The sequence below is a fragment of the Platalea leucorodia genome (assembly GCF_965183815.1).
Source record: "Platalea leucorodia genome assembly, chromosome: 1".
NCBI lineage: Eukaryota > Metazoa > Chordata > Aves > Pelecaniformes > Threskiornithidae > Platalea > Platalea leucorodia.
In genome coordinates, this window is record NC_138823.1 from 25102258 (window position 1) to 25125666 (window position 23409).

At 40.8% G+C, this 23409-nt stretch overlaps 1 protein-coding gene across 1 annotated transcript in view; it reads right to left on the reverse strand.

Annotated features, from left to right (window-relative positions):
- Positions 1–4285: 4285 nt before the first annotated feature.
- Positions 4286–23409, reverse strand: part of LAPTM4B (lysosomal protein transmembrane 4 beta) — a 62147-nt gene continuing 43023 nt past the window's right edge. The window contains exon 7 of the mRNA XM_082306794.1: positions 4286–6352. Coding sequence (XP_082162920.1) covers positions 6278–6352 — 75 coding nt within the window. The 3' untranslated portion in view covers positions 4286–6277. The remainder of the gene's footprint in view (positions 6353–23409) is intronic.

Below are 23409 nucleotides of genomic sequence, written 5' to 3' on the forward strand. Positions count from 1 at the left end.
AACTACTGCGTCAGAACTTTTTGTCCAGGCTGAAAAATGGAATTGCAGAGAGAGGAAAAAGCAACCAAAAGATAACCGTGTATTATGTTGTGCTTTGGGCTATTTTTGCTGCTAATTCACAAGATAAAAAAAACACACAAAAAAATACACCTTTGAAACAGAAACCAGCCAGTTCCTAAGATGGAAATGTGGTCACAGATACCTCTACTAAATATCTACATTTAAAAGGAAAACATTTGCATTAAAAAAAGAAGGAAACATCAATATTTTTTGAGAAAAAAAACCCCCCAAAACTACTGTATCAACTAGTCTGCATTAAAAGCATTTTGAACTTCTTTAGTTGCCTTTTCTTTATGAGAAGCAAAGAAGCAGAATCACACAATAGCAGGAAATTTAAGCTGGCCTGTGCAACTGATAACACTAATTTCATCCTCAGCTCTAATGCAATGAAGGAAATGAAACCCATTCCAATTTTCTAACGATTTGGTGGGGAGAAGACTTCATGAACTCACAAAAGATAAATATTTGTAACTAACTGCCAGCTCTTGCCGTTGTTCCTTTACTTTCATTGCCCTTGCTGCCCTCAGGTGAGTGCATCTGATACTGCCAAGAATGACCACATTCATATAAATAGTACCAATCTCCCAGAGTGTCCCACCAATTTATTGTTTATCTAGCAGTCTTAAACTGGTGTACTGGTGATACACAAAAAATAACTATAAAGGTAATTGTCTGTCCGGCCACCTGTTCTCCGTAAGAGATAGGATGCCTGTTTGTGCTTGCCTCTGGCCCAGGGAGGAGCCTGAAAGATCTGCCTTCTGTAAAGTATAACACATCTGTCGTATTAGGACGGTATTTGCATTTTTAAGAACATGTTGCCCATCCTGACACTGAATGTGCTCAGAGGATTTGATGCTAAAAGTCTGCCAATGTTGGACCTCTGTCTCTAATTGCATCCTTGCCTCTGCTGTCATGAAGGGACCAGAAATGGGGCACTTCGGAGGGGGAAACAGTTTCAGAATTACAGGTGATCAACTTCCCAGAGTTTGTGATGATGAAGCAGAAGGAATCTCAAAAAATATCTCTCAACCCCTCCAAAAACCAGACGTATTTGGATACTTGGGCAAAGTTTATATGAAACCAGAAATCCATTAGATAGAGTTATTAGCAGGATGCACTTAGGTACCGTAATGGAGCCCAGGTTCTGGGCTAAAAGGTTGGATGTGGCTCATCCTTGCTATTGCTGGTTATGTTGAGCTCAAAGAGCAAACAGAAGTCCTCTGAAATGGCTGCAGAGACTCTGCCGTGCTGCAGCTCCCTCTCTCAGAGTAGCTTCACAGCCCTTCTGTCTCTGCTGGCTAGCAAGCTTCTCCTGTAAGCCAAGTAGCCAGCCCTGCTGCACGCCTGATTCATCTCCTTGCTGTTTATTCAGCCTTCCAAGTGACCCTGTGTCCTTTGCTCAGACTAATTCATTAAGTCCAGCTCTAGCTACAAACGACAAACCTTTCATGACTTTCCAAAAGCCCTCCTGTTTGAAAGGTTTGAATAATCTGAAAGAAAAAAAGTAATTTACTGCATTAAATTTCCCATAAGCTCTTCATTAAAATAAACTACTCTTGTAGCTCATTGTGTAGGATATAGTTGTAGAAGTGCCTTTTTGCTTTGAAATAACTTTGTATCTGCTGGCTGGGTGACAATGAGGTTTTCACTCCTGTTGCTTCAGTGTCCTGTTCTGCTGGAGGTAGACACGGGCTGCAGGCAGAAGGTCGCAGATCTGGCTTCCACACCCTGCTGAGCTATTCAGCTGAAAAACTGGCCACGTTGCAGAACCATTTTGGGTCAAATCCATGGGTGTGGAGACATCGTTTACAAATACCAGAGTCCTTCTCTGAAAGAACTCTAATCCTGATATATCAAAGCCAAGCCTCCCTTTAGATAGCTATGACTGCTGTTTTGGGTTTCTCAGAGCTGTGAACTGAGATAGTGCTGGAACATCTCTGTAGCCATAGGCACTGAAATTTTGCAAGAAATGCTTTTTTGTAGTACCTGACTGCAATTTCTGCAGCTAATAGAGACACGTAAATGGGAAGGATATAGCTTAGCTCCAGAGAAGCAGCCTCTAAGGAGAGAGCTTCTAAGGAGAGTAGCCTCTAAGGAGAGAACCTCTAAGGAGAGCAGCCTCTAAGGATACAACTTAGCTCCAGAGAAGCAGCTCAGAGTCTTCTGTCAAACTAGACAGTTTGGCAGGAATTTAACCAATACTCCTTTAGGTTTAGAAAAATAAATCTGTAGATGTCTTTGCCTTACAACAAGTAAGATCAAGGTATCGTCCACTCCAGTGATAAAAGTCTGAAACAGAGCTGGCGTAACAGCTAACCTAACAGGTTACAGGAGCAATTATATTTCCTCCTGACCATAGCACAGGAGAAAGAGAGCACATAAGCCAACCAGGTTTGTAGCAGTGAATCCTGTCAATGCAACGACATCTGTCTCTCTGTGCTGTTTAAAGGGCATACATGAACGTTGTCCTCCCATGCTCTGTCCCTGTTGCCGCTCTTCTCTCCATTCTGCCCTTACTGGCAGCCAAGCCTTCCATCTTGCATATTCCAAGCGTCAGTGTGCAGACTTGTTGATGTTAGCAAAAATTTCTGAAAACTGTCCATGGTTCCCCTAGTTGCTATACTTTGGCCAACAGGGTAGTGGTGAGGAATGCCCTATTTTGAAAGCACAGAATGTGGAATTTGTTTCAGACTAGCTATCATTCCCTCTGCTTCCTTGCCAAGCTTTTCTCTGGCCATAAATCAATCTGATATGGCCTTCTTTGGTACCGTATCAAGCCTGGATTGTTTTTACCAACCAGAGGTTTTCCCAAAGACGACCAGACAGGCTAAGACCTAAAATAATGGTCATTAATAATTGTTTTAGAAAATGTAATGTACTTACAAGCATGAGTGCCACACCACTACAAATTCCTCTTGGCTTTCTCTGATACGATGCATGGATGGGTCTACAATGAAGGGAAGCTGCATTGTTCCATCAGGAATAACAGCATGAGGCACAGATGAGAGAAATGGGATTTGTGCCTTAGCATGTGTAGGCTTTGTGAAGCCTGCAATGCCTTATAACAGATATTTCAAAAAATTAGAAGATTTCAGCAAAAGATCCACTTATATTTCTGGTACCATCAAGGTTTAGATTCTTACTTGCTGCTTTTGGCCCCATATTTATGATGTTCCATGTCAACATACCTTGAAAATATTTTCTTTCCACTCTTAAGTTACTAGAAATTATTAATAATAAACTGATATATTAGTCTAAGATAAGAAAACAGGAGACAATTTGAGTAAGCACATGCTCCTAATATCTGGGAGAAAGGAAAAAATGCAAGGAATAGTGAAAAAAGCACTATTAGGAGCAAGCAGTTCCCAAAGCACAGAAACTTAAGAAGCCAGGTTTTTAATGGGTTTCTGTGTCACAGATGACTGACTATTAAAAATGAATTATAGAAAAGTGGTGGTATGAATTCCCCAGGATTAGACATGGAAATGGAGAATGAATTCAACAACCGAGGATAAAAAACCTTCAGCTGGAGTTCGTGTCTCTTCATGTAACCCAGAGAATCTTGTTTTTCTTTGGGAGCTGGGGAGCTTATCGCCCATGTGGATGCTCTGATACATTGGCAGAGCTGAACTTACATTACATGATCTGCTCCCTCCTACCCAGCTGTCTATCTACAGTATGTGTAGGAATGTCACGGTTTTGATACCATAACCTCCCTGCCCTCTTTATCTCAAATTGGACAAAATCCAAAAGGTATTAGGAGTACTGGCAGGACACATGCACTCGCACTTAGGCACGTATGGTGTGTGTGAAGAAGTCTTGATTCTTTAGTAAGACACGCTAAAATCCACAGAAATTTCATGTGAATTAGCACAACATTATCCCTATAATGATGTGGAGAAAAAGAAGCCCCAGCTTTTGGTGTAGCTCAGTATAGCCCTGCTCTGTATCACACACTTCATCAGACCTGGAAAACTGCCTGCAGTTCTGGACAATGAACTAAAAGCTTGAATTACTCTTGTTTTTATTGTACAATAAATTATAAAACTTACTGTTCTGTTCTCCATTTATAAAGTATGGAGGGAAAGCTTGTGAATGGACTGGTGAGTGGACTGAAAAACTGTTGTTTAGGTAATTTACAGAGAAAATCCTGCCATGTCAGATTGATTGGACAGGAATTTGTGTATGTTTGTGCTTGGAAGACCAGCAAAAATGATTTCTGTAGTCTTGAGGAAACACCCTTTTATTGTAGAGAGGTTTCTATACACAGATGTGATGTATTTACAACCAGCTTTTCTCAAACAGATGACTATTTAAAATCCTTCACAAATCTGTCAAGAATGAAAGAAAATGAAGCTCAAAAGCCCAGCCAGCCAGCCCAACCCCCAAATTCAGATTAATTCCCGAAGATAACTGTAATGAGATAATAATACAGGGAGTTACTCTGAAGGAAGCAATAGGACCATGACAGAGATCAATGGATGGAATTCAGGATTGATTCAGTCAAAAGCATTGCTTAGTTTGATCTCAGAGTAGATGAACCCTGAAGTAATATTCCAACAAGCAGATGGGGACCTGCCTTTTCCCAGTGGTATGGAAGAGACAGGCAGAAAGAGTCTGGCCCTTCCTTCCCTGGCTTCTGCAAGGACAGGTCACAATGGCAACCTCCATGAAAAGAAGTTGTTGGTCCTGTGTTCCCCTGGAAAGCTCTTTTCCAGAAAAAGGCAGGAGAAGCTCCACGCTTCTGCAGTCTGCAGAATGGAGTCAATGCACGGAGGGTGAGAATGGGTGTCCTCCTTAGGAAGGGTGTGGAATCATACACCAGGCCAGTCACAGGAGAGACAGCACCTTGGTTTCTTCTGGTGCCCCTCCAAACTGGCTCAGCTCTGCACTGCCCTTTACCTGGGGCAGTGTGCAATGGCATCAGTCTAGCTCCAGCCTGTTCAATCACCCCAAATGCAGAGGAGACAACACAGGGGGAAACGATGAGAGGTAGAGACAGACATTATATTCCCTTTTCCTGTTCCTTTTCAATTAAATGTAGAACCTTCATCAACAACAAAAAGTTACGTGTGCAAGAGGCACTTCTCTGGGGAAGAAATAAATACCTCACACAAGCATTCATGGATGGATGAGTCCCATGAGAAAGATTCTCAGCACAACCAGTTCAGTCATAAAAGGAATCTAAAATCTCCATGTTGATGTATATGGGAAACACGCAAAACATATCTGCTAATGCTCAAGGAAGTTACATGCATAAGTTTCCCATAGGTTGGGAACATATATCTTAGAATCTGCATAATTTAGTTCACACTCAGCAGAACATTGCGATATTTACAGGCACATTTCAATGGGAAAACATTTGCATATTGAGTGCAAAAGACGCAGCTTTGTCACCTTTTAAAGTCATAGGACTTTAAAAGCAGGGATTTTATCACCTCAAAATACTATTTGTGAAGTTGGTGGGGAGGAAAAAGGTGTGTAGGCAGGAAAAGAAAATTACCAGAAATTGGTAAGAACTCTTTTTGGGGGGGGGGGGGGGCGTTAGAATGGTTGCAGGCTGGGACAAAGTGAGTCCTTGTAGACCACAGGTTCTGGCTTGTTACACATCACAGAGTGCTTTGTCTGCTCTCATTTCCCATACCTGTTCTTCCCAATTAAATTTTTTTCCCATTAGCCAGGTTCATGAGAATAGTGTGTAAGGCTCATTCTTCTTGCAGTCATCATCCTTCATAGCATAACAACTTAATAAATTCTTGTAGAACAGGAATGAAGGGGAACGTCACTTTTTTTGGACTTGGTCTGTATTCTGAAGGTGAAAGTGGGCATCTGAGAAACAAATTTGTAATGCTTTGGAAGTTTTACAAATAAACAAAAGAAAGTTACACTCTGAACCTGATTGAGAATGCAAAGTTCTATGTTCTCTAGCACTGCATGTCAGACATGGTGGAAAAAGCTATTCAGTGACTACCATAACTTTAGCGCTACCCAGAATTGTTTTGAAACTAGTTCACTAGTTTCTGAAACACTACTGTAGTTGCAGCAAATTATTAAAACTATCTACAGAATTGTAATCATACAATTTATGTTTCAATATGTCAGCAAAACAGCGATGTATAACCCACAGAGGTTATATCCTGGAAGTGAAATTACCAAACTATTGCTCCAATGTCTGAAAAGTAAAGCTCTCCTCCCTAGGTACACAGCACTGTCTCACTTATGCTGACACATAAGGTGGTGGTGGATCTTTAGCAGCTCCATTCACAGGATCATCATATGGTGGCAACAGGACCTGCAGGAAAGAACAAAAACGGTTACATTTTTAAAAAAGATGCCAGCTGATGAAATTTACAGAAAAGAAAACCCTTAAAGCCGTGTCCTAAAAAATAACAAAAAAGAGTAAATTAGGAAACAGGGGCAGAATTCTTAGAAAATTAAACAGTATTAGCTTGAAGTTCCTCCTTTTCAATTTGTGTGCCTGTTTTCATTACGAACGAAAACACGATTTTTCTCCTTTCTTACTGACTCCAGTGGCAGCTTGATTTCAGCCAAACATCATTCATTGCTGGTACCTGAATTTGTTCAATCTGGCAGTGACAGTAACTTCTTATTCTGCAGCTCTCCTCTTATCAAGAGCACTTAAACCATGTCTCCTGGAGGAGTGCTCAAACTGCTAAGGCAGAGTGAGAAAAGTCCCCAAAACCTCTCTTTCTGAGGTCTCCCGGGACTAGCTAATAATTATTTTGGGGTGCAGAGAAAGAAAACAAATGGAGGACAAATTACCCAATGTCTAAATAAATCTCCGGTTTTGTGCTTCTGGGGCACTCAGCCATGAGAAGAAAGACCTACATTCCCATAAGCCCTTCAGTGAATACTTAAACATCTGATAGAAATTAGGACAGCTTTAATCATATATCATGCCCATTCATAGGAGTCCAGGCAGCTTCCTAGGACACGGAAGATGCAAGTTCAGGCCACACAGGGCAGAGGAGAGATTTGAACCAATATTTCTACTTCTTTACGCGAGCATGCTAGCTATCATGCGATTTTTAACGGCACCAGCACTGACATTAATTAGCTTGCATGTGAAAACGCAAAGGAGCACTTGGTCTCTGAATCCCAGCAGGGACTGAGGATAAAGTAGATGTCTGAATGAAGAATGAGTGTACATTCCCTAAAATATCTCAATATTGTGTAAGAATATCAGTTGTAGTTCATTGGCAGAGATACTTTATGCAGCTGAAGATCAATTATTCCTGATGGAATTTCCAGATTTATCAGCATTGCTTCTTGGTCATTAAAGAGCACATAAAGCTGATTGATTGTCTAAACATACATAGGGAAAATCCTGATCTCAACAAAGTCAATGGTTTTGCCATGAGAGGATTTCATCTATTCTTAAAGAAGTTGATAACCTGCCTTCTGCAAAGAAACATCCGTAATCATCCCTTTTGGACCTCATCTACAGCATAACAAAATCGGTGGGAATCTTTCTATAGATTTAAATAGACTTTGGATCAAGCTTTTGTGGGATAGTTCCAAGGGTGATTCACATTATACTTATGTGAGTTTACAGACATGTGTTGATGACCATGTGTTCCAGTACATCTGTGAACATGTTTGTTAGATTACAGAATGGCTACCTTGGCATCTTCAGCCCTTAATCAAAAAAGTTTCATTATTTAGAAAAGGAAGTTGTCAGAGCCATCACTCCCTGTTAATACCATATGTTTGAGCTTGTGAATGCAATATACTATGCACACAGCCACTACATAATCTAAAAAGCCCTGTATTGAAAAGGATTTAATAAATTATGTCAACTCTAAAGGGTGCAAACAGCTTATGGCAGACTACTTATCTAGTGAAATTAGAACAACATATAGAACTTCAAATAAATATTGTGATAAAAATCATAAATACATTTTGCAATGTAACCTCACTAAATCACACTGCTAAAGCATGTAAACTATGAAAAACACTACAGTTGAGATCCTCTCCCTAGTGCTGATCATTAGTTTGATAACAGGATTTCTAGTAAAATCCTTGTATTACTAAAAAAGGCACTAATTTCTCAAATGTACTGAAAAATGTTCATTCATTGATTATGAAGCAATATGATTAGAAGTAATTAGATCTGATCTACAGATGACTCTGACAATGAATCAAGTTCACTTTGTGAAGATTTAGCCGTCTTATTGCAGTCTTATAATGCTAAGCCCCAAGCTGTGGTCCATTCCTTTCAGGTTCAGAGTCCATTTTATCAGGCATGATAATAAATGACAGCAAACGCAATCAAAAAACTGCCCATCTTCCAGGTCTATGAGCTGATTAATAAAGGACAATACCTCTTCCCATGTTCTGATCCCTTTTTAGATCAATGTGTCCTAAGACTACTGTAGTTACATCGATATTACTTCAGCATTGAGGTTACTGTCATTTGCAGTAGGTCTTCTTCATTCCCTTCACTCCTGTATGAAGCAAAATCTGTCTGGTAGGAGAACAGCGTCCTGGTGAGGCTTTTACCTCTTGGGAAGTAAGCACCCTGCTTTGTGCTATGGACCCAAAACTCATACATGGGTCAGTGGCCCCAAGGACCCTCAGAAGATGCTTTCTCACTTATCAACAGTTCAACAAGAAGTAAGGGGAGATAGGAATACCTACAGGAGCCATTTTGGAGAAGCTGCTGGCTAAATCCTAAGGCATACGGATTTCTATAGGAATATTCAAGGTCTGCGGGGTATGAACTGGGAAGACCATTAAAAAGGTTCAGAAGTTTCACAAGAAAATACCTACAGTGGAAGACTAAAGAGTATTTGCCAAATGTCTGTAAGGTTTAGGGTCACTTTATTGCTGGCAAAGGTTATTTGTCTGAACAGTTCTATCAGTGATGACTTTACAGGCTTACTCCCCACATATTTTTGTGTTTAAATATTTACGTATCCTGTTCTTGTATTCCCTGACATGAACAGAATAGTGATAAAAAATAATGAGCAGAATTCAAAATTACTACCTTTGCCTAGCAGTATTTGAGTTGGACAAGGAAAATATGGACAGGATATTGAACACAGTTAAGATGAACGAATGTGATGGACAACAAGTGGAAGAAAGCAATCGGAGTTTGTGGAGTACATGGCGCCGGCTGGGACTCCAAGTATCTCACGTCACCAGTATAGTAAAAGTCCTTTAAACTAATTTAACTGTTTTACTTTCAGTCAATGTGGTTTTGTTACTGTTATTTAATCATCTGTCAACTGTAAGTCTAAATAATCATCCTTCAGCTTCCATGACAGGTTGGATAACTCTTCAGTCACTCTATAATTACAAAATGTTGCAACTCTGCCTCTGTAAGACTACCCCTTAATTATTTTTGACAAGAACAGAGTTTCAGGCCACTACTTTCCCTTAATAATTTTTCCATCTTTTCTCAGTTAAGTCTATTTTGGCAAAAGGGAGAAATATGATAAAACCTGAATTATCTCAGCTTTTAACTGTTTACTGTTGAAATGGTTAACAGTTTAGAAAAATCTCAAGGAAAAGAGAATTCCACTAGAATTTTAATCATTGAATTTATACCAAAGTAGCTGAGATGAAAATCTGGATCAGAGTAGTTTTCCCTTCTCTTGTGTTAATTTTAAATCTCAACATGGTTTAATGGAAGCAGATAAGTGCCTTGGACATAAAACAGCATAGTTATTCAGGCAGTACGTTGTGCTCTCCAGAGACATAAAATGGAAGCTAGTCACTGAGCCAAAGGGTGAATTCAGAAACTGGAAAAACAGACAGAAACTCACTATTCAGTCTTATCTAAGAACCTAATTAGAATGGATGCAGTCTAAAATAATTCATGAAGGACAAAAATATATGCATATTTTAGGTCTATGCTATCCCCAAGACAGAATATGCACTAGGACAACTGATGCATTTTGCTTCTTAGGCACTACATTTGAGCATTTCCTTGCTTGTTTGTTGTGAATTGAGAAAAATTTATGTTAGTTCCCCCGGATGCTCTGGGACTAATGTTTACAGAGTGTTTGAGATTGTCACTCACAAGTTACTACAAAAAGTAAGTACGACGGACCCCCATGTTTTGGAACTCGGTGATCCCTGTGAAAAGAAGTTCCGGCTTTTTATCAGTAGATCAGCAAGCAAGTTTGGAAGATTAGATGGTTGCAGGGTTCAGTCCTATAGAATGCCTAAAATCCTAAGGACAGAAGCTCCTAACTTCTTTCACAACCCCTAAACCTGTATTTAAGAACCATGTAGCTTTCTAACATTATCCTTTAATATGCAGCCACAGGAGGAGGTGGTATTACTCACTGTTTGTATAGTTGTCTGGGGATAAAAGCATTGCACAAAGACTCTGAGATCAGAGCTCCAGGGGCTCCCAAACCAAGAGGGTTCAAACCCACGGCTCCTATCTGCCATATGAATACTCCAGACACAAGGTTTTCATCTAGGTTGGAAGGACCATTATTTTCCACCCCCCCTGTTGAAGCGAAGTATGCAAGGATCCATGGGGAAAGAAAGAAAATAGGAGAAGGTGTGGCTATGTAGCCCCACGGTTAGGGTGCTTAAGTGGGTCAGGGAGTCCAGGGTGCTGGGCTTGGGCTTGCAGGTCCTGTCCTGCTCCCAGTACCGTTTAAGCATTTTGTGATAAGCAGTCTTGTTGTATAATATGCAGAAATAATCCAGAACTGACCCATAAGAAATTCTGGTCCTGACTTAGCTGGTGTCATCCAAGTGGTTTGGATAATTGTATTACACAAGCATCTCTCTATTATAAAGCACATGATACAAGATGACCTTCTCTGGAAGAGATAATTATCATACAAGTTTGCCAATGTCTATAACATATTCAGTTTATATAAGCATACGTCATTTCTTATTTTTTACATTCTGGTTAATCTGGTTTTGGCAAATAAGTTTTTAAAGACATTGCTTAGAAGTATGCCTAAGAAGAAACACAGGCAAATATTTGTATATTGAAACAGTCTGGAATTAATCTTGGCCCACAGGTGGTTTTCTGGGGGGGAATTGCATAATTTCAATAATCACTTCATATTTTTGCAGCTGATTCCACATGTACCTGAACTTACAGTAGAAAATTTTCTTTCTTCAGCATATGTACAAGTTTTCTCATATTGCTGCAGTTATTCCTGTTCGAACTCAAGCTCTTAGATCTGTTTGGTGTCTAGTACATTTCTAGAGGAGAAAATGTGCTTAGTTCTGTATGAGTAAACTTAAATATTTGATTAATTGATTATTTCTGCATTCTTAACGGTGTCACCCAACACTCACTGAACTCAACAGAAATCTTTCTGTGTCTCCAGAGAGCTTTGGATCGCTTTTTCCCACAGCCATTTGTCTTCTTCACTGGGTGGAATGGTACAATTGTCACATAACACCTTTGAGTTTGAACAGCATTTTGGCTGGCAGATGTATGAAACTTTTGTGAGTTCCCATGGCAAAATACCTTGTTGATGTCTTGTTAGAAACAAACATTGTTAGAGGCAGCTCTAACATACTTTTCTCTAACACCTTCTAGAACAGAAACGCACTCGTTTTCTCAAACTTTTGCTTTCCACTAAAAACTCCAGTCCTTTATGCTGAAGGACTTCACATTGCATCAATACACAGTATATAGACAGGGACAGGTAACAATGAGTAGTTGAGTGGAATTAGGGTCATCACTACTGCAATTTAATCTTGGTCCTGTCACTGACCTTTTGAGTTTTGACAAATCTTTTGACTTTGTCTTAGGAAGATCTCCCATTTGTAAAACAGGCATATCATTTGAAACATCTTAAAAGCTGTTGGAAACCTTAAGACAGATTTAAAACTCTCTTGGATGAAACTTGCATATAACTGTATGAGACAGGGACTAAATTGTGGAAATATTTACAAACTAAATACATATTTGCAGAAATTTCAGCCTATGCCTGGAAATGTTTACCCAGCCTCTTCACCACAGCTATGTATGCATTACGTATCATTCTTCTGCAGAAGCGACCTTTACATTTCAGACGCCCAAACCACTACCAGGAATCCTTATGGGAGGCCCGTGTGAATACATGGAAAGGAAAGGGAGAGAGGGCAAAAAAGAGCCTTTTCTTTCTCACAGCTCACATACAAAGTGTCAGTGGGTTCAGGCCTTATGCTCTGTTTACTTAAAAACGGAGGGAGAGTAACCACAGAGTGAACAGCAGTAGGCAGATGGTGAGAGTATGCCAGAGCCAGTGCTGGACCGTTTCATGAGTGAAAGTGCTGAACCACAGGAATTTCCTCGTCCAGGAGCCTCTGTCCAACGTGCAGCCCCTGGCCTGGTGATGGGAATAACACTGACACAGCTGCAGGCTGAAATGCAGTCACCGCATCCCTTTCCTTTCCTAATTCAGGATACCTTTTCTCCTCGATGTAGCACAGGGCTGATGCGCCAGGTTCAGAGACAACTGAATTGAAAGATGAGGTTTTAAGCAGCACATGCCTAGTTGCACCAGTCCTGTGCTCTGGGCTCATTTCATCTCAGTGATTCCAGCCCAAGACCAACCACTGACTTGTACCAATCCAATACCGTTGTGCGGTTTGGAGAGGGTTTAATGGTACACAATCACATTTACTAATTTCATGTTTACTTCCCTGCTCTCCTGTCATTCACCCAGCCAAGAAGAGTGGAATTTCCTCCCACAGCTGCGGTGCTTTGAGGAGCCATTAACCGCAACCTAAACCATGCTCAGCTGCAGTGAGGGAAGGCTGCCGACGTGACCACCTGTCCGGTTCAAGACAGTCCCAACAGCCCTCGCGTATTGTTGGGTTCTTGACTATGCAAATATTATGAAGATCACCTAGGGAAAACGGAAGATTTCTGTGTGCATAAACAGCTATAGCCAGCTGATTGCTTCACTCTGTATACAGGAAAGGCTGAGGATAATTCTTTCTTTGCAACGTTTTCTTGTCAAGTTTGACAATGTAGTTCTCTTCTGAGAAGTCTGAGGTGGTTACAAAGGAAAATGTAAAATTAAGATGGGGTAACATGATGTTTTATGGTGATTATTAGTGTGCTGAGTAGAGTTGGCTGAAAATGCAATTTTTGGCATACAAAATATTTGGTAAGAAACTGTCTGAAATATTTGGTAAGAAATCCTATCTGTATTTTTTGCTAAAAATTTTCAGAAATCCAGATCTTCTCAGTAGATCCCTGTTGTGGAGGCTCAAGGCACCAGGTGGCAGCTGTTTCCTTTAGTACTATGTATGACAATAAGCACTGGACTATATGTAAATATCAGTGATTATATAATTAATCTCGTATTTTACTTGAAAGGAAATAAGCATATTAACACAGCATGTGTTTTATTTCCTGTACAAAATTTACTGGAAGTTACTATATACACTGATTTTATTGGGGCAGACTCTTCCAAAGTTTCTAATGTTTCTGTACCTAGGGTGGGAAGAAGTAGCATTTATCACAAGTTTCTGAAGAAATGTGTTTTTTCTCCAATGAGTGTCCAAGAGTTCTTAAGCTCCAGGGTTTTCAGGCATCTCAGAAGTGATTCACTCAAGGTTTTCAGCTACTTTTAAAAGTTCAGTTAATAAACTGCAGGTGCAAACTGCACCTTTGAGTCATCTGATCTGGTCATGTCTGAGGTAACTTCAGAGAAGCAGGTAATATTTGGCCCTGAAGAACAGTAGATCATGCACACTCAGATTATCAAGGGAGAGAGATTGACTGAAACAGTTAGAAAGTATTAAAACTAAATCCATTGAGAATTCAGGTTTTCTCTTTAATCCCTTAACCGGAAGACACACTATGCTGACTATATGGAAAAACTGACAGCCTTCAGGAGAAGAGGGAGCTTTTTCCTAGTAGTGAAGAAACAAGAATAATAATAATTCTGTGGTGAGAAGCAGTCAAATGTTGCATACAAGATAAGCACTGGAGAAAGAAGTAGGGATTAGCTTTCATCACGCTGCAGCTAAGCGTGTGCATGTAGGGACAGCTCTACTGGATCAGGTGGAAGGTCCATCCAGATCACAGCAATTAGTGATGGATAACGAAGAAGAAGTGCAAGACAGAACAATAAAAGAAATTAAGAAAGAACAGTGCATGTATACACAGTCTCGACTCGCCCAGAATATTGTCCAAACTGTCAGAAATTTGAATGTCAAGGACTTGCTGAATTACTGGTCGTGTCTTGTAGGAATTTTTCTTCCACTGATTTTTCTAGCCTGCATTTGAACCTGTGTTGACTTTTAGCACCTGCAATGTCCTGTGGCAAGCAGTCCCACAGCTAATCTAGATGTTACGTGAAGAAATACCCTCTTTATTTTGCTATGAAACCTGCCGCTAGCTGTTTCACTGGATGTCCCGTGGTTGTTTCGCTAAGACAGTGAGCTGTTGTTCCTCCTTCACCTCCTCTGCCACTCATGATTTTGAAGACCTCTATCATGTTCTCTCTTGTCCTGTCCCTCTCTCATCCCACTGAAGATCCTTGCTCCCCTGCGGTGCAGTCCGCAGTTAATTTCATACTAAGAAACTCACTTGACAGTTTTGGGTCCAGGCTGAAGAGAGAGCTCCGAGACCAGGCATGTGGAGAAGCATTACAGTCAGGAGGGTGCTGGGGAGGAAGCTGACCTCCATCTGGATGAAGCTTCCTTCATGCTCAGGAGAGCAGCAGGCACTTTCCCCCACCTGACCTGTGTTAGATGTTCTTCCAGATGAGATCAACTGTCCCTTAGAAGCAATTCTTATAAATATCTGCTTCAGAGGTGGCTGTTTACAATGTAAATGGCTGCTCTGGTCAAATGAGTCCAGTCAAAGCAACTGTTTCTGAGGAAGTCAGAGAGCAATGTTTACAAAAAACCTTTCCCATCTTTCTTTTTGTCCTTCCCCTGTCCCCAGATAAAAAAGCCCTGGGTATAGGGCCAAAGATTCACATCTGTGCCAAGTCATATTTAATGTCAAATGAGAAGTGTTTTACTTTGCTTTATGCACAGATGCTTTTGCTTGAAAAGTCTGTCCAAAACGTGCTAGTTAATTACTATTTAAGGGTTTCATGATATGTTGTCTGTCAAATGAATCCCAAGAAACCTTCCTCTCAACATGGACAGGAAGTATTTTCATGTTTATATGTATACATTTCCGTTAGAAACCACACTAGAATGATTACAGATGGAGTAACTGGAAGCAGAATGGCTCAGAGGTAATTTATAACCCCCATTCAGTGAAGAAGTAGGCCTCGATGCTGCAAAATCATCTGTGCAAAGTTAGAGTTGGTATGTTTTGTTTTCCTTTGACAAAACTGCTTGTTTATTCCAAGCTACCAGCTCTCCAAGACACTATTTAAGAAATGTTACACAAGTTTATGGATTTCTGTAATGAAGCAGCACAATGTTCTCAGCACTACAGATAGAGGAATAAATGTATATATTACTAGGACACAGCAATATTTAGGGACAAATTGTGATTGCCCTTGCGTGGGAAGAAAATTGGATTCAGGAAGCTATTGTCCTTTCCATCATGTGCAACCTCATAAAAGTCATCCAGAATAATGGTGTAATTACCCTCTCCATTCAAAGGCATGGAGGGATAGTCCACCTCAGGCCACAGAAGTCTTTCCTACATCTTGGCCAGCCCTCTACTGCTGTATGTCTAGTTGCACGTCATGATTTTGTACGGACAGAACATATTTATTTTTTCAAATTTTCCTTCTTTTTTTTCAAAATGACCATTTGCTAGATGATCATGTACTTTCGCAGGGGGTACTTGCCTGCCTGTCATCAGTACTGAAGACTTGAAGTATACTTTGACCCTGTGTAAGAAATGGTTGATGTGTTGTCCTGAGTGCAGAGGCTGTGACAGAGCACTAATCTTTCAATGGACTTCTTAATTACTAACCTGCATCTCCTTCTAACGTTCTCTCCTCTTATGATTACATCGTGTATCCCACTCAAGAGTTAATAAGACAGGAACCTAGGAAGAGCTCACATGGGGCATCCAAATTGTTTAACAGGACTGATCATCTCCCAGGAGCATGGTTGTCACAGCCATGGTTGCATTACAGATATTGCTGGAAAGGCTTCTGTCTTATCTTCATCTCACCAGATGGACCATTTTTCCCTATCTATATGCCTAGGGACATGGGGTGACCCAAGGCCAGTCTTTGGGCACCACAACAGAGAGATGGGCCAGTTAAAGTTTGGAGATAGATTTTGAAGTCTCATTATAACATTTGGGAGCAGTAAGATCTGGGATTTTGAGATGACCAATCTCTAGTTCTGTCTTCCATACATATTTTTCACTAATTTTTATTTTTATACAAACACATTCTTTTGGTATCACTATTAAAAAGTAAGGCATAATATTGCCATATAAAATACAGTTTTTCTTGCACAGTGTATTTAGGCATTTCCTAGTGAATGTTGAAGGGAAGCCTTTGTTTATAACCAAATTATTATAATACTGTGTTAAAACTACAAAGGACTAGTGTCATGAAACTGACAGATTGAGGGAAAAGTCTTATGTTTCTATAAAAATCCATTAATATTAGTAAATCACATCTGTAAAGCACCTGTCAAACAGAAACTCCCACAAACTTTTGCAGATCTTCTAAATTTGGTACATGAATGCCCACTCACCCTTGTTCTTTCTGAAGCTGAGTGTTTGTCACACAGTTCATTTAAAGCAGACTTTGCTTTCCTCATTGCTCATAAGACAGAGGACCAAAACCACAAGTGCTGTGCAGTTCAGGACAGACCACAGCAGACAGTCCCATGTCCATAAAAAGTCTTGAGGGAGCCTTGGGAAGAGCGTAGTTGCTCTATGGGAGCGATTAAAGTGAATTGAAATCAGATTGAAAGAATGGTCCAGAAATCACCAGAAGCCATTAATAACCACAGGAAGCCAGACCTCTTGATTATTGTCACACCCTCAGCAAAACAACTGCAGCTGGGTGCTCCTCCCTGCTGGGGAGCCAAACTTCGCTTTCACACAATCTCCAAGAGAACAATGCCACCTACTGAACCACCAGCCACAGCAGCTCCCTCCCACCCAACCGACCGCTGATGTTCTTTCTGCATCTGCATAGTTTGTGGTGTTGGGCAAGTTTCGGCAGAGAGGCTCAGGGCTGGAGGAACCGGGACGTGCAAGGAGTTCCTCCTCCGCTTGGCAAAGGCCAGGCTTGTGCTGTGCGAGGGGATGCGATGCAAAGATACCAGATGAGCTAGTGCTGGAGCTGAAGGCAGGGCCGCCTCTGGGAAGAGCAGCTTTGCAGAAGGGCAGGGCTTCTAGCGTGGGCCAGCTATATGGCTGTAAAGCCACAATGTGGCTCGCTGCTGCAGGGACTTGGCCTCTTGCACCCTGCTGCATTACCCTGTTTGAACAACACCTGCCTGAGTGAATTCAGGCCTTCCCCACCCTTCATTGCACAGTGTAACTATGATTGAGCCTGACCTGGAAAATTCACACATGGCTCAGCTTATACACCCATATATCCTTGGCAACAGGGATTTAAGTTGTCATCGGCTTTTGCCGCACTGATACATATCCTTGGAATTATACTGAAGACTTCAACTCTTTTTTTGAAGCCCACAAAACAGCAGCTGTCAGATGGTAATGAATCAACCCTGTTTGAAAAAAAGGGTCTGTAAAGAAACACTGCAAATTTATAAACACTCTGTTTTTTCCTACATTGCAACACTCCCAATTAGTGAATCAAAAAAGATTTGAAAGATTTAAATTACATATCCCCATTTCATGTCTTCTTTTTAATCTAATTATGAACACTGAGAACAGATTTGTCTATTTCTATTGCAAATCTCTTACGAATTGTCATGTATTAGAATAATTCCAGCATTTGAGCTGCAAACATAAATACAGTTTTTGTGTTCAAAATAAAAACCTACTGGGGAAAATAGATAAACATATATATTTTGATCTTGTAATTTAACTTGTAAGTAACTGTAATGACTGTAATGACAAGTGAAAATGTTTTGGAAGTCTTATTTTTAAACTTAAGAGGGTATTTGCCCCAAATTGACACCATTAATAGCCAGTTCCAAACAGCACAGCTGGCTTCTGATAGCAGCCACCTAGTAACAGGTGAGACCTATAACAATAAGTGTGATTAGCAAATAGCACTAAGCAACAGAGCAAACAGGCAGCATGAAGCAATTCAGACCACAGGGAATGCTGGATTTTAAGAAAAAATCCTTCCATAAACAAGGAAGCAGTGGAAGAAAGAGCTGAATATAGATGATAAGATGGGAAAGTTAAAAAAAAAAAAAAGAAGAAGAAAAACCAATCTCTCTGCTAAGGTTAAAGGACAACTGACAAGGGATAGGACTTCACTGCAGGTAGAATATGAAATGCTGGAGCAGCTGAATAGCTGTTTGTTGGCAGACACAGACTGTCGTGATACTTTTCTGCAACTCAAAATCAAACAGAAGAGGAGGAAGGGCACACGTTGCACATGCACACTAGCAAGACGTGAATGCTGGCATCCACGTGGAGCCTGAGCCCTTTGAAGGTTCTCTGATTAAAGACATTGCTCTGGGAATGTTTATAAGCACAGTCCTGCAGAAAAACAGATCCGGCATTTAAACCACACTCCCAGGTTTCATGTAGACTATTGTATGTGGTTACTAACTAATCACCCCTGTTACTTCAAGCACTTACTGCTTATATCCTTTTTTTTTCCTTGCCCCTGCTGCTTCTTCTTTTTCTCTGCCTCCTGTTTTACCTGCTTTCTGTCTTGCAGGTTTTATCAGACAGTTTCGACTAGGGGAAGTCAGAGCTCCTCTGCCTGGACTCGGTTGGAGGCCCTGAGAAGGGCTGAGAGAGTGAGTCACACCAGGGGTATTCATTTGTGGTGTTCGCTCACTTTAAAGTATGTTCATGGTTACTACTCACTAGAAAAAGATGCCTCTGATCTAGTAGCCCAGTAATAAAAACTGCCACGCAAGACCAACTACCTGGTGAACATTGCCAAGTTTGCAGGATTTTTATGCCGCATTATGGAAAATAGCTTTAAAGCAGGATTTTTCTGCAAGTTGTCTTCTACTCTGACATGTACAATCCCCAAACTGGCTCAGTAGTTGGAAATCACAGGTCCCAAAGCACCTATCAGAAACAAGAGCTATTGCTCATGGTTCGTCTGCCTCTGCGCTCCATCTCATGCTTCAGTCTGTTTAATTGGCATGAGTCTAAAGGTCCTTCTCTCCGTCCATAGCCAAACTAATCACCTTCCACACATGTAGAATAACACAAAGAATGGCTCTTCCAACCTTACCAAAGACTATTCTTCCTCTGCACAGAGGAATCATCCAGCAGGAATGAAAGACCTAACCCTGCACTTCTCAAATAGGTCTCCTGTTGCTTTGAGAAAGGGAGAGCAAACAAAAGTGTTGACAGATTAATTACAGGTTACTTAGTTGATGTCATATCCACAGAAGGAATGTATCTGCATTGAGAAAACAAGTAACTTATTAACCGTTGTGGATAAATGTATGTCAGATAGGATCCATTGGAGTGATTTGATTAAATACGTAAGGATCTAAATCCCACTTTGAAAAGAGATTTACGGCTTTACATTTCATCCCCACTGGCAGCGTGACCGGAGATGAAGCTTCCATTGACTGGCTTCAGTGAGAGTTAAAAATAAACAAAATGAAATCCCCTGGCTGTCCAAGGGCACAAACGAGCTGTTCCTGCTCCAGAGAACAAAATGTCTAACTTTGGGTTATCTTCTGCACTCATACGCTGGCAGTTTTTCCAAATTGGATGAACATTTCCATGGTACTGCTGTCACAGTTTAAATTAGTGTATAAAATTAATCTTCATCCATGGTGTGCTTGAGCAGTTGGCACGAAAAAGCAATCCCAGATTGGGAAAGAGGTAAAAATAATCTTCAGGGTACTACGGTTCACTGCGGGGGAGCCACCTTACTGCCATGCCAAAATCTCCTACAGATTCCTGCAGAAACTGAGGGGTGAGAAGTATTGGAAAAACACTTAGAGGAGGGAGATGATACCATATCCCCAAGTGACTCTGCTGTAACTAAGGTGCACAGCTGGATCCCCAGGTCCTGATGTTATCAGCCCCTGGAGCATAAGAGGGTCACATCTTCCCACTGGCTGGGGTCCAGGCCATTCCCCTGCCCAGCACCAGCTGGTCCCCCCACCCCATAACGCAGTTTGTTCATGGAGCCAAGCCAGGTACATTCACGTGGTGTCCAGCTTCTATCAAGGGCCACAGAAGGAGGACCTCTTGCCTAACAGGGGCAGCGGGAATATCCCATTCACAGCCTGCAGTGGGGAGGACGTCCGTTTGTTCCAGATGGCTTGCTTGCAAAAAGGATGGCTTAAACCACTTACACTGAGTGACAAAAATCAGATTATCTGGTAGCTGATAACTGTAGCTATCAGGTTAGTTACAGTTCAGATCTACGAGCATTATTTATAAGAGCCAGTTTGACTGGGGGGGAACTAACTGGAAATTTCTGTGCTGGGAATTTCCCCCCCCCGGATCAGTCCACACTTAAGTTGTTCCCATGGCTTTTAATGGTATGAAAATTAGACAGTTAGTAGGAAGGCAGAGAGACAGCTGAATTTTTTTTAAAATAAAGTATTACTGAATTGGGGGCTGGTAACCGAGAGGGATCTGTGGAGAGGGTCTCACAAGGAGTGTGAGAGAAGGTACGACAGACGCAGGAGAGTGCCAGCAACCGGCGTTGGAAGAGCAATCTTATATGAGGACAGAAAACACAAAAGCTCATCTCTTGGAAAGACATATCACTAGATTTCCACCCCGCAACCAGCCAAGAAGACGACAGATGAATACTGCTGTTGAGACCTGTACACTCTCAACATGAATTTACAGAGTCATGATGGACTTGCTTTAGATAGAAACAGGGGAAACTAATTGTGAGACCCACCAAGGACTTCCTGAATGCAGAGGGACAAGGAACAAGGGACAAGGGACAAGGAACAAGGAACAAGGAACAAGAAGCAGGCCCGCATGCCTGTGCTTAAGGAGATATCCATTCTCCTGATCAAATCTGGATGTGATGTGTAAGCGTGCTTACACACCTTGCCAGTAGTAAATTAAGAAATGCAGTGAAACAAAGGATAACCTGGTTATTATTTTCAGAACAACTTTCTGGACTGGAGAACCAATTACATACAATCACAGCTTCTTACTCTTTTGAACCAAATCCTAGCACTCTATATTAAAGAAGTTTCCTTCTTTCCTAAGAAAGCGACCTGTAATCCAGACATCTCAGAAGGGTTCACAGCTGCTGCAACCAGCAAGTAACTGTGGACTGTTCCTATCTCTCGTGCCACAGCATCCCAGCTAGTAAGGATTTGATTGTTCTTGAGAAAAACTCAGTCATTAATGTCATATTTCCACTTAAATTGAAACTCTTGGATATATTTTTTCAAGCGTTCTGTGCAGGTAAAACAGGCAAGTCCTAGTTCAAAAGTTAGAAGAGGGAAAATAATGATCTTTATGAAGGTATAAGTAAATTTGTATTTATCTGGCAATGGAAGATCCAAGAATTCGATTTTGCCAAGATGTTAATAGACCAAAGATAAGAATAACTATTGTAGCTGACATGCTTTCTCTTACAACAGACATAGGTCTCCTTTCAAAAAATGGCACACAACAATCATCAAGTAATCGTAACACAAATGCAATTATTTATGGTTATTTAATTGTCCATAATTAGAATTATTAGAAGACAGGGGTTTACCCATTCCTTTTCCATTTTCAGTACAAATCCTGCAGGTATATAGAATTTTGAATTCAAGGCTGAATTTGTTGATGATTTGTTATTGAAGGCAGAGATTTGCTTTTTCCCCTAAGTGCACATTATAATCGAAATAAGGTGTGTGTTTCATTTTTAAGATATTTTTCGCAGACGGCTCTCCCAAAAAATTGTAAGACACAGTAATAAAACGTTTGTAGTAATACATTTCTTTTAGCTTCATTGAAAATATTGATGTAACTGCAGAAAGATTTTGAATTTCTAATCATCCCAATACATAAACCAGATCTTTTAGGTTTGGCAGTTAAACTAACCCATACTCTAGCCCATATCTAAACTCCATTCTAAATGTTTTTTGTAATACAGTGTCTAGCACTTGCAAACATAATAACTTAAAAAAAAAAATCTTGTGTGTAGAGTGTAGATAAGATGCATTAATTACTATGCAGTACAAGGGATACTAGCAGGTAGCAGCTGGGATCTGATCTCTAGATTTTGGAAGTGTTGGGGTATATTTAAAACTTGTTACTCTAAATTGTAGCTATTATGCCCAGTCCCATATTTAAGCTTAGATTTTCACTTCCATTTGTACAGATCGGTATTCTTTCAGCTATTGCTGATGATAAGTATATATCAAAAAAGCCATCCCTGAAGATGAGAATATGCCCTGCAGATATGACCTGCAGCTCTGCTGGAATTCAGGTAGCAGGTTTGATTCTAAAAATGACACATTTCTTTCAAAGCAGAGGGCAGAGATTGACCCACATTTTTTTTAAGAAACTTGTAGTTATAATATAAAGGCATGTTGGCATGAAGGAGCCCTGCCGAAAGAAGTCTCCCAGCATCAGTAAGAATGAAAAAACTTTGTATTAATACAAAAGTACCCTTGAGTGTTGGGGGAATATTCTACAGTTCAACAGACAGCAGTGACCTATCACAGCATTTCAAAATTTCATGAGGTTCCTTCAAGAGTCCTAAACTCTCAAACGTCCTCAGCACTCAACTTTCAAAACCCTATTCTTCCACACTTCATTTTGAAACCATTTTTATCCAGTTGTGTTGAGCTTACTTTTTTACAGTCAGGTGAATAGGGGTTTTTGCTGATGCCTCTCAATGTAGACATAGAAAAAAAATCTTTGAGTCTGTGATTTGGGGAGGTGAAGGGAGGGAAGAACAATCTTCTGATTCACAGTGGAGAATGATGAGGATTTAACCCTTCAACCTGTTCCTTGCTGAAACTCAGCAAAGAGCAGAAGAAAGAAAGAGGCTGCTCAGGAGCACCTCGGCTCCTCCATCACATCTCTGAGTGCACGGTGCTGGTGGGTGTCCATGGAGCTTGTCAGGGAAGGATATGCAAGAGATGGAGACCCACTGTGTCACCTAGGGATGAAGAAGATCATCCTGACTGGAGAGAAGCAGTCAGACATGGGTTTGAATGAAGCTTGCCTCCACCCCAAATAAGTAATTCAAAACCCAGGTTGTTAGTGAATCTCTCTCCTCCTGCCTCTCTGGCTGGGTCTGAGAAACTCTTCCTCAGCAGCATTGCTCCTGAGCCTTTCTGTACTCCTGAACAAGAATTTTTGGGTGA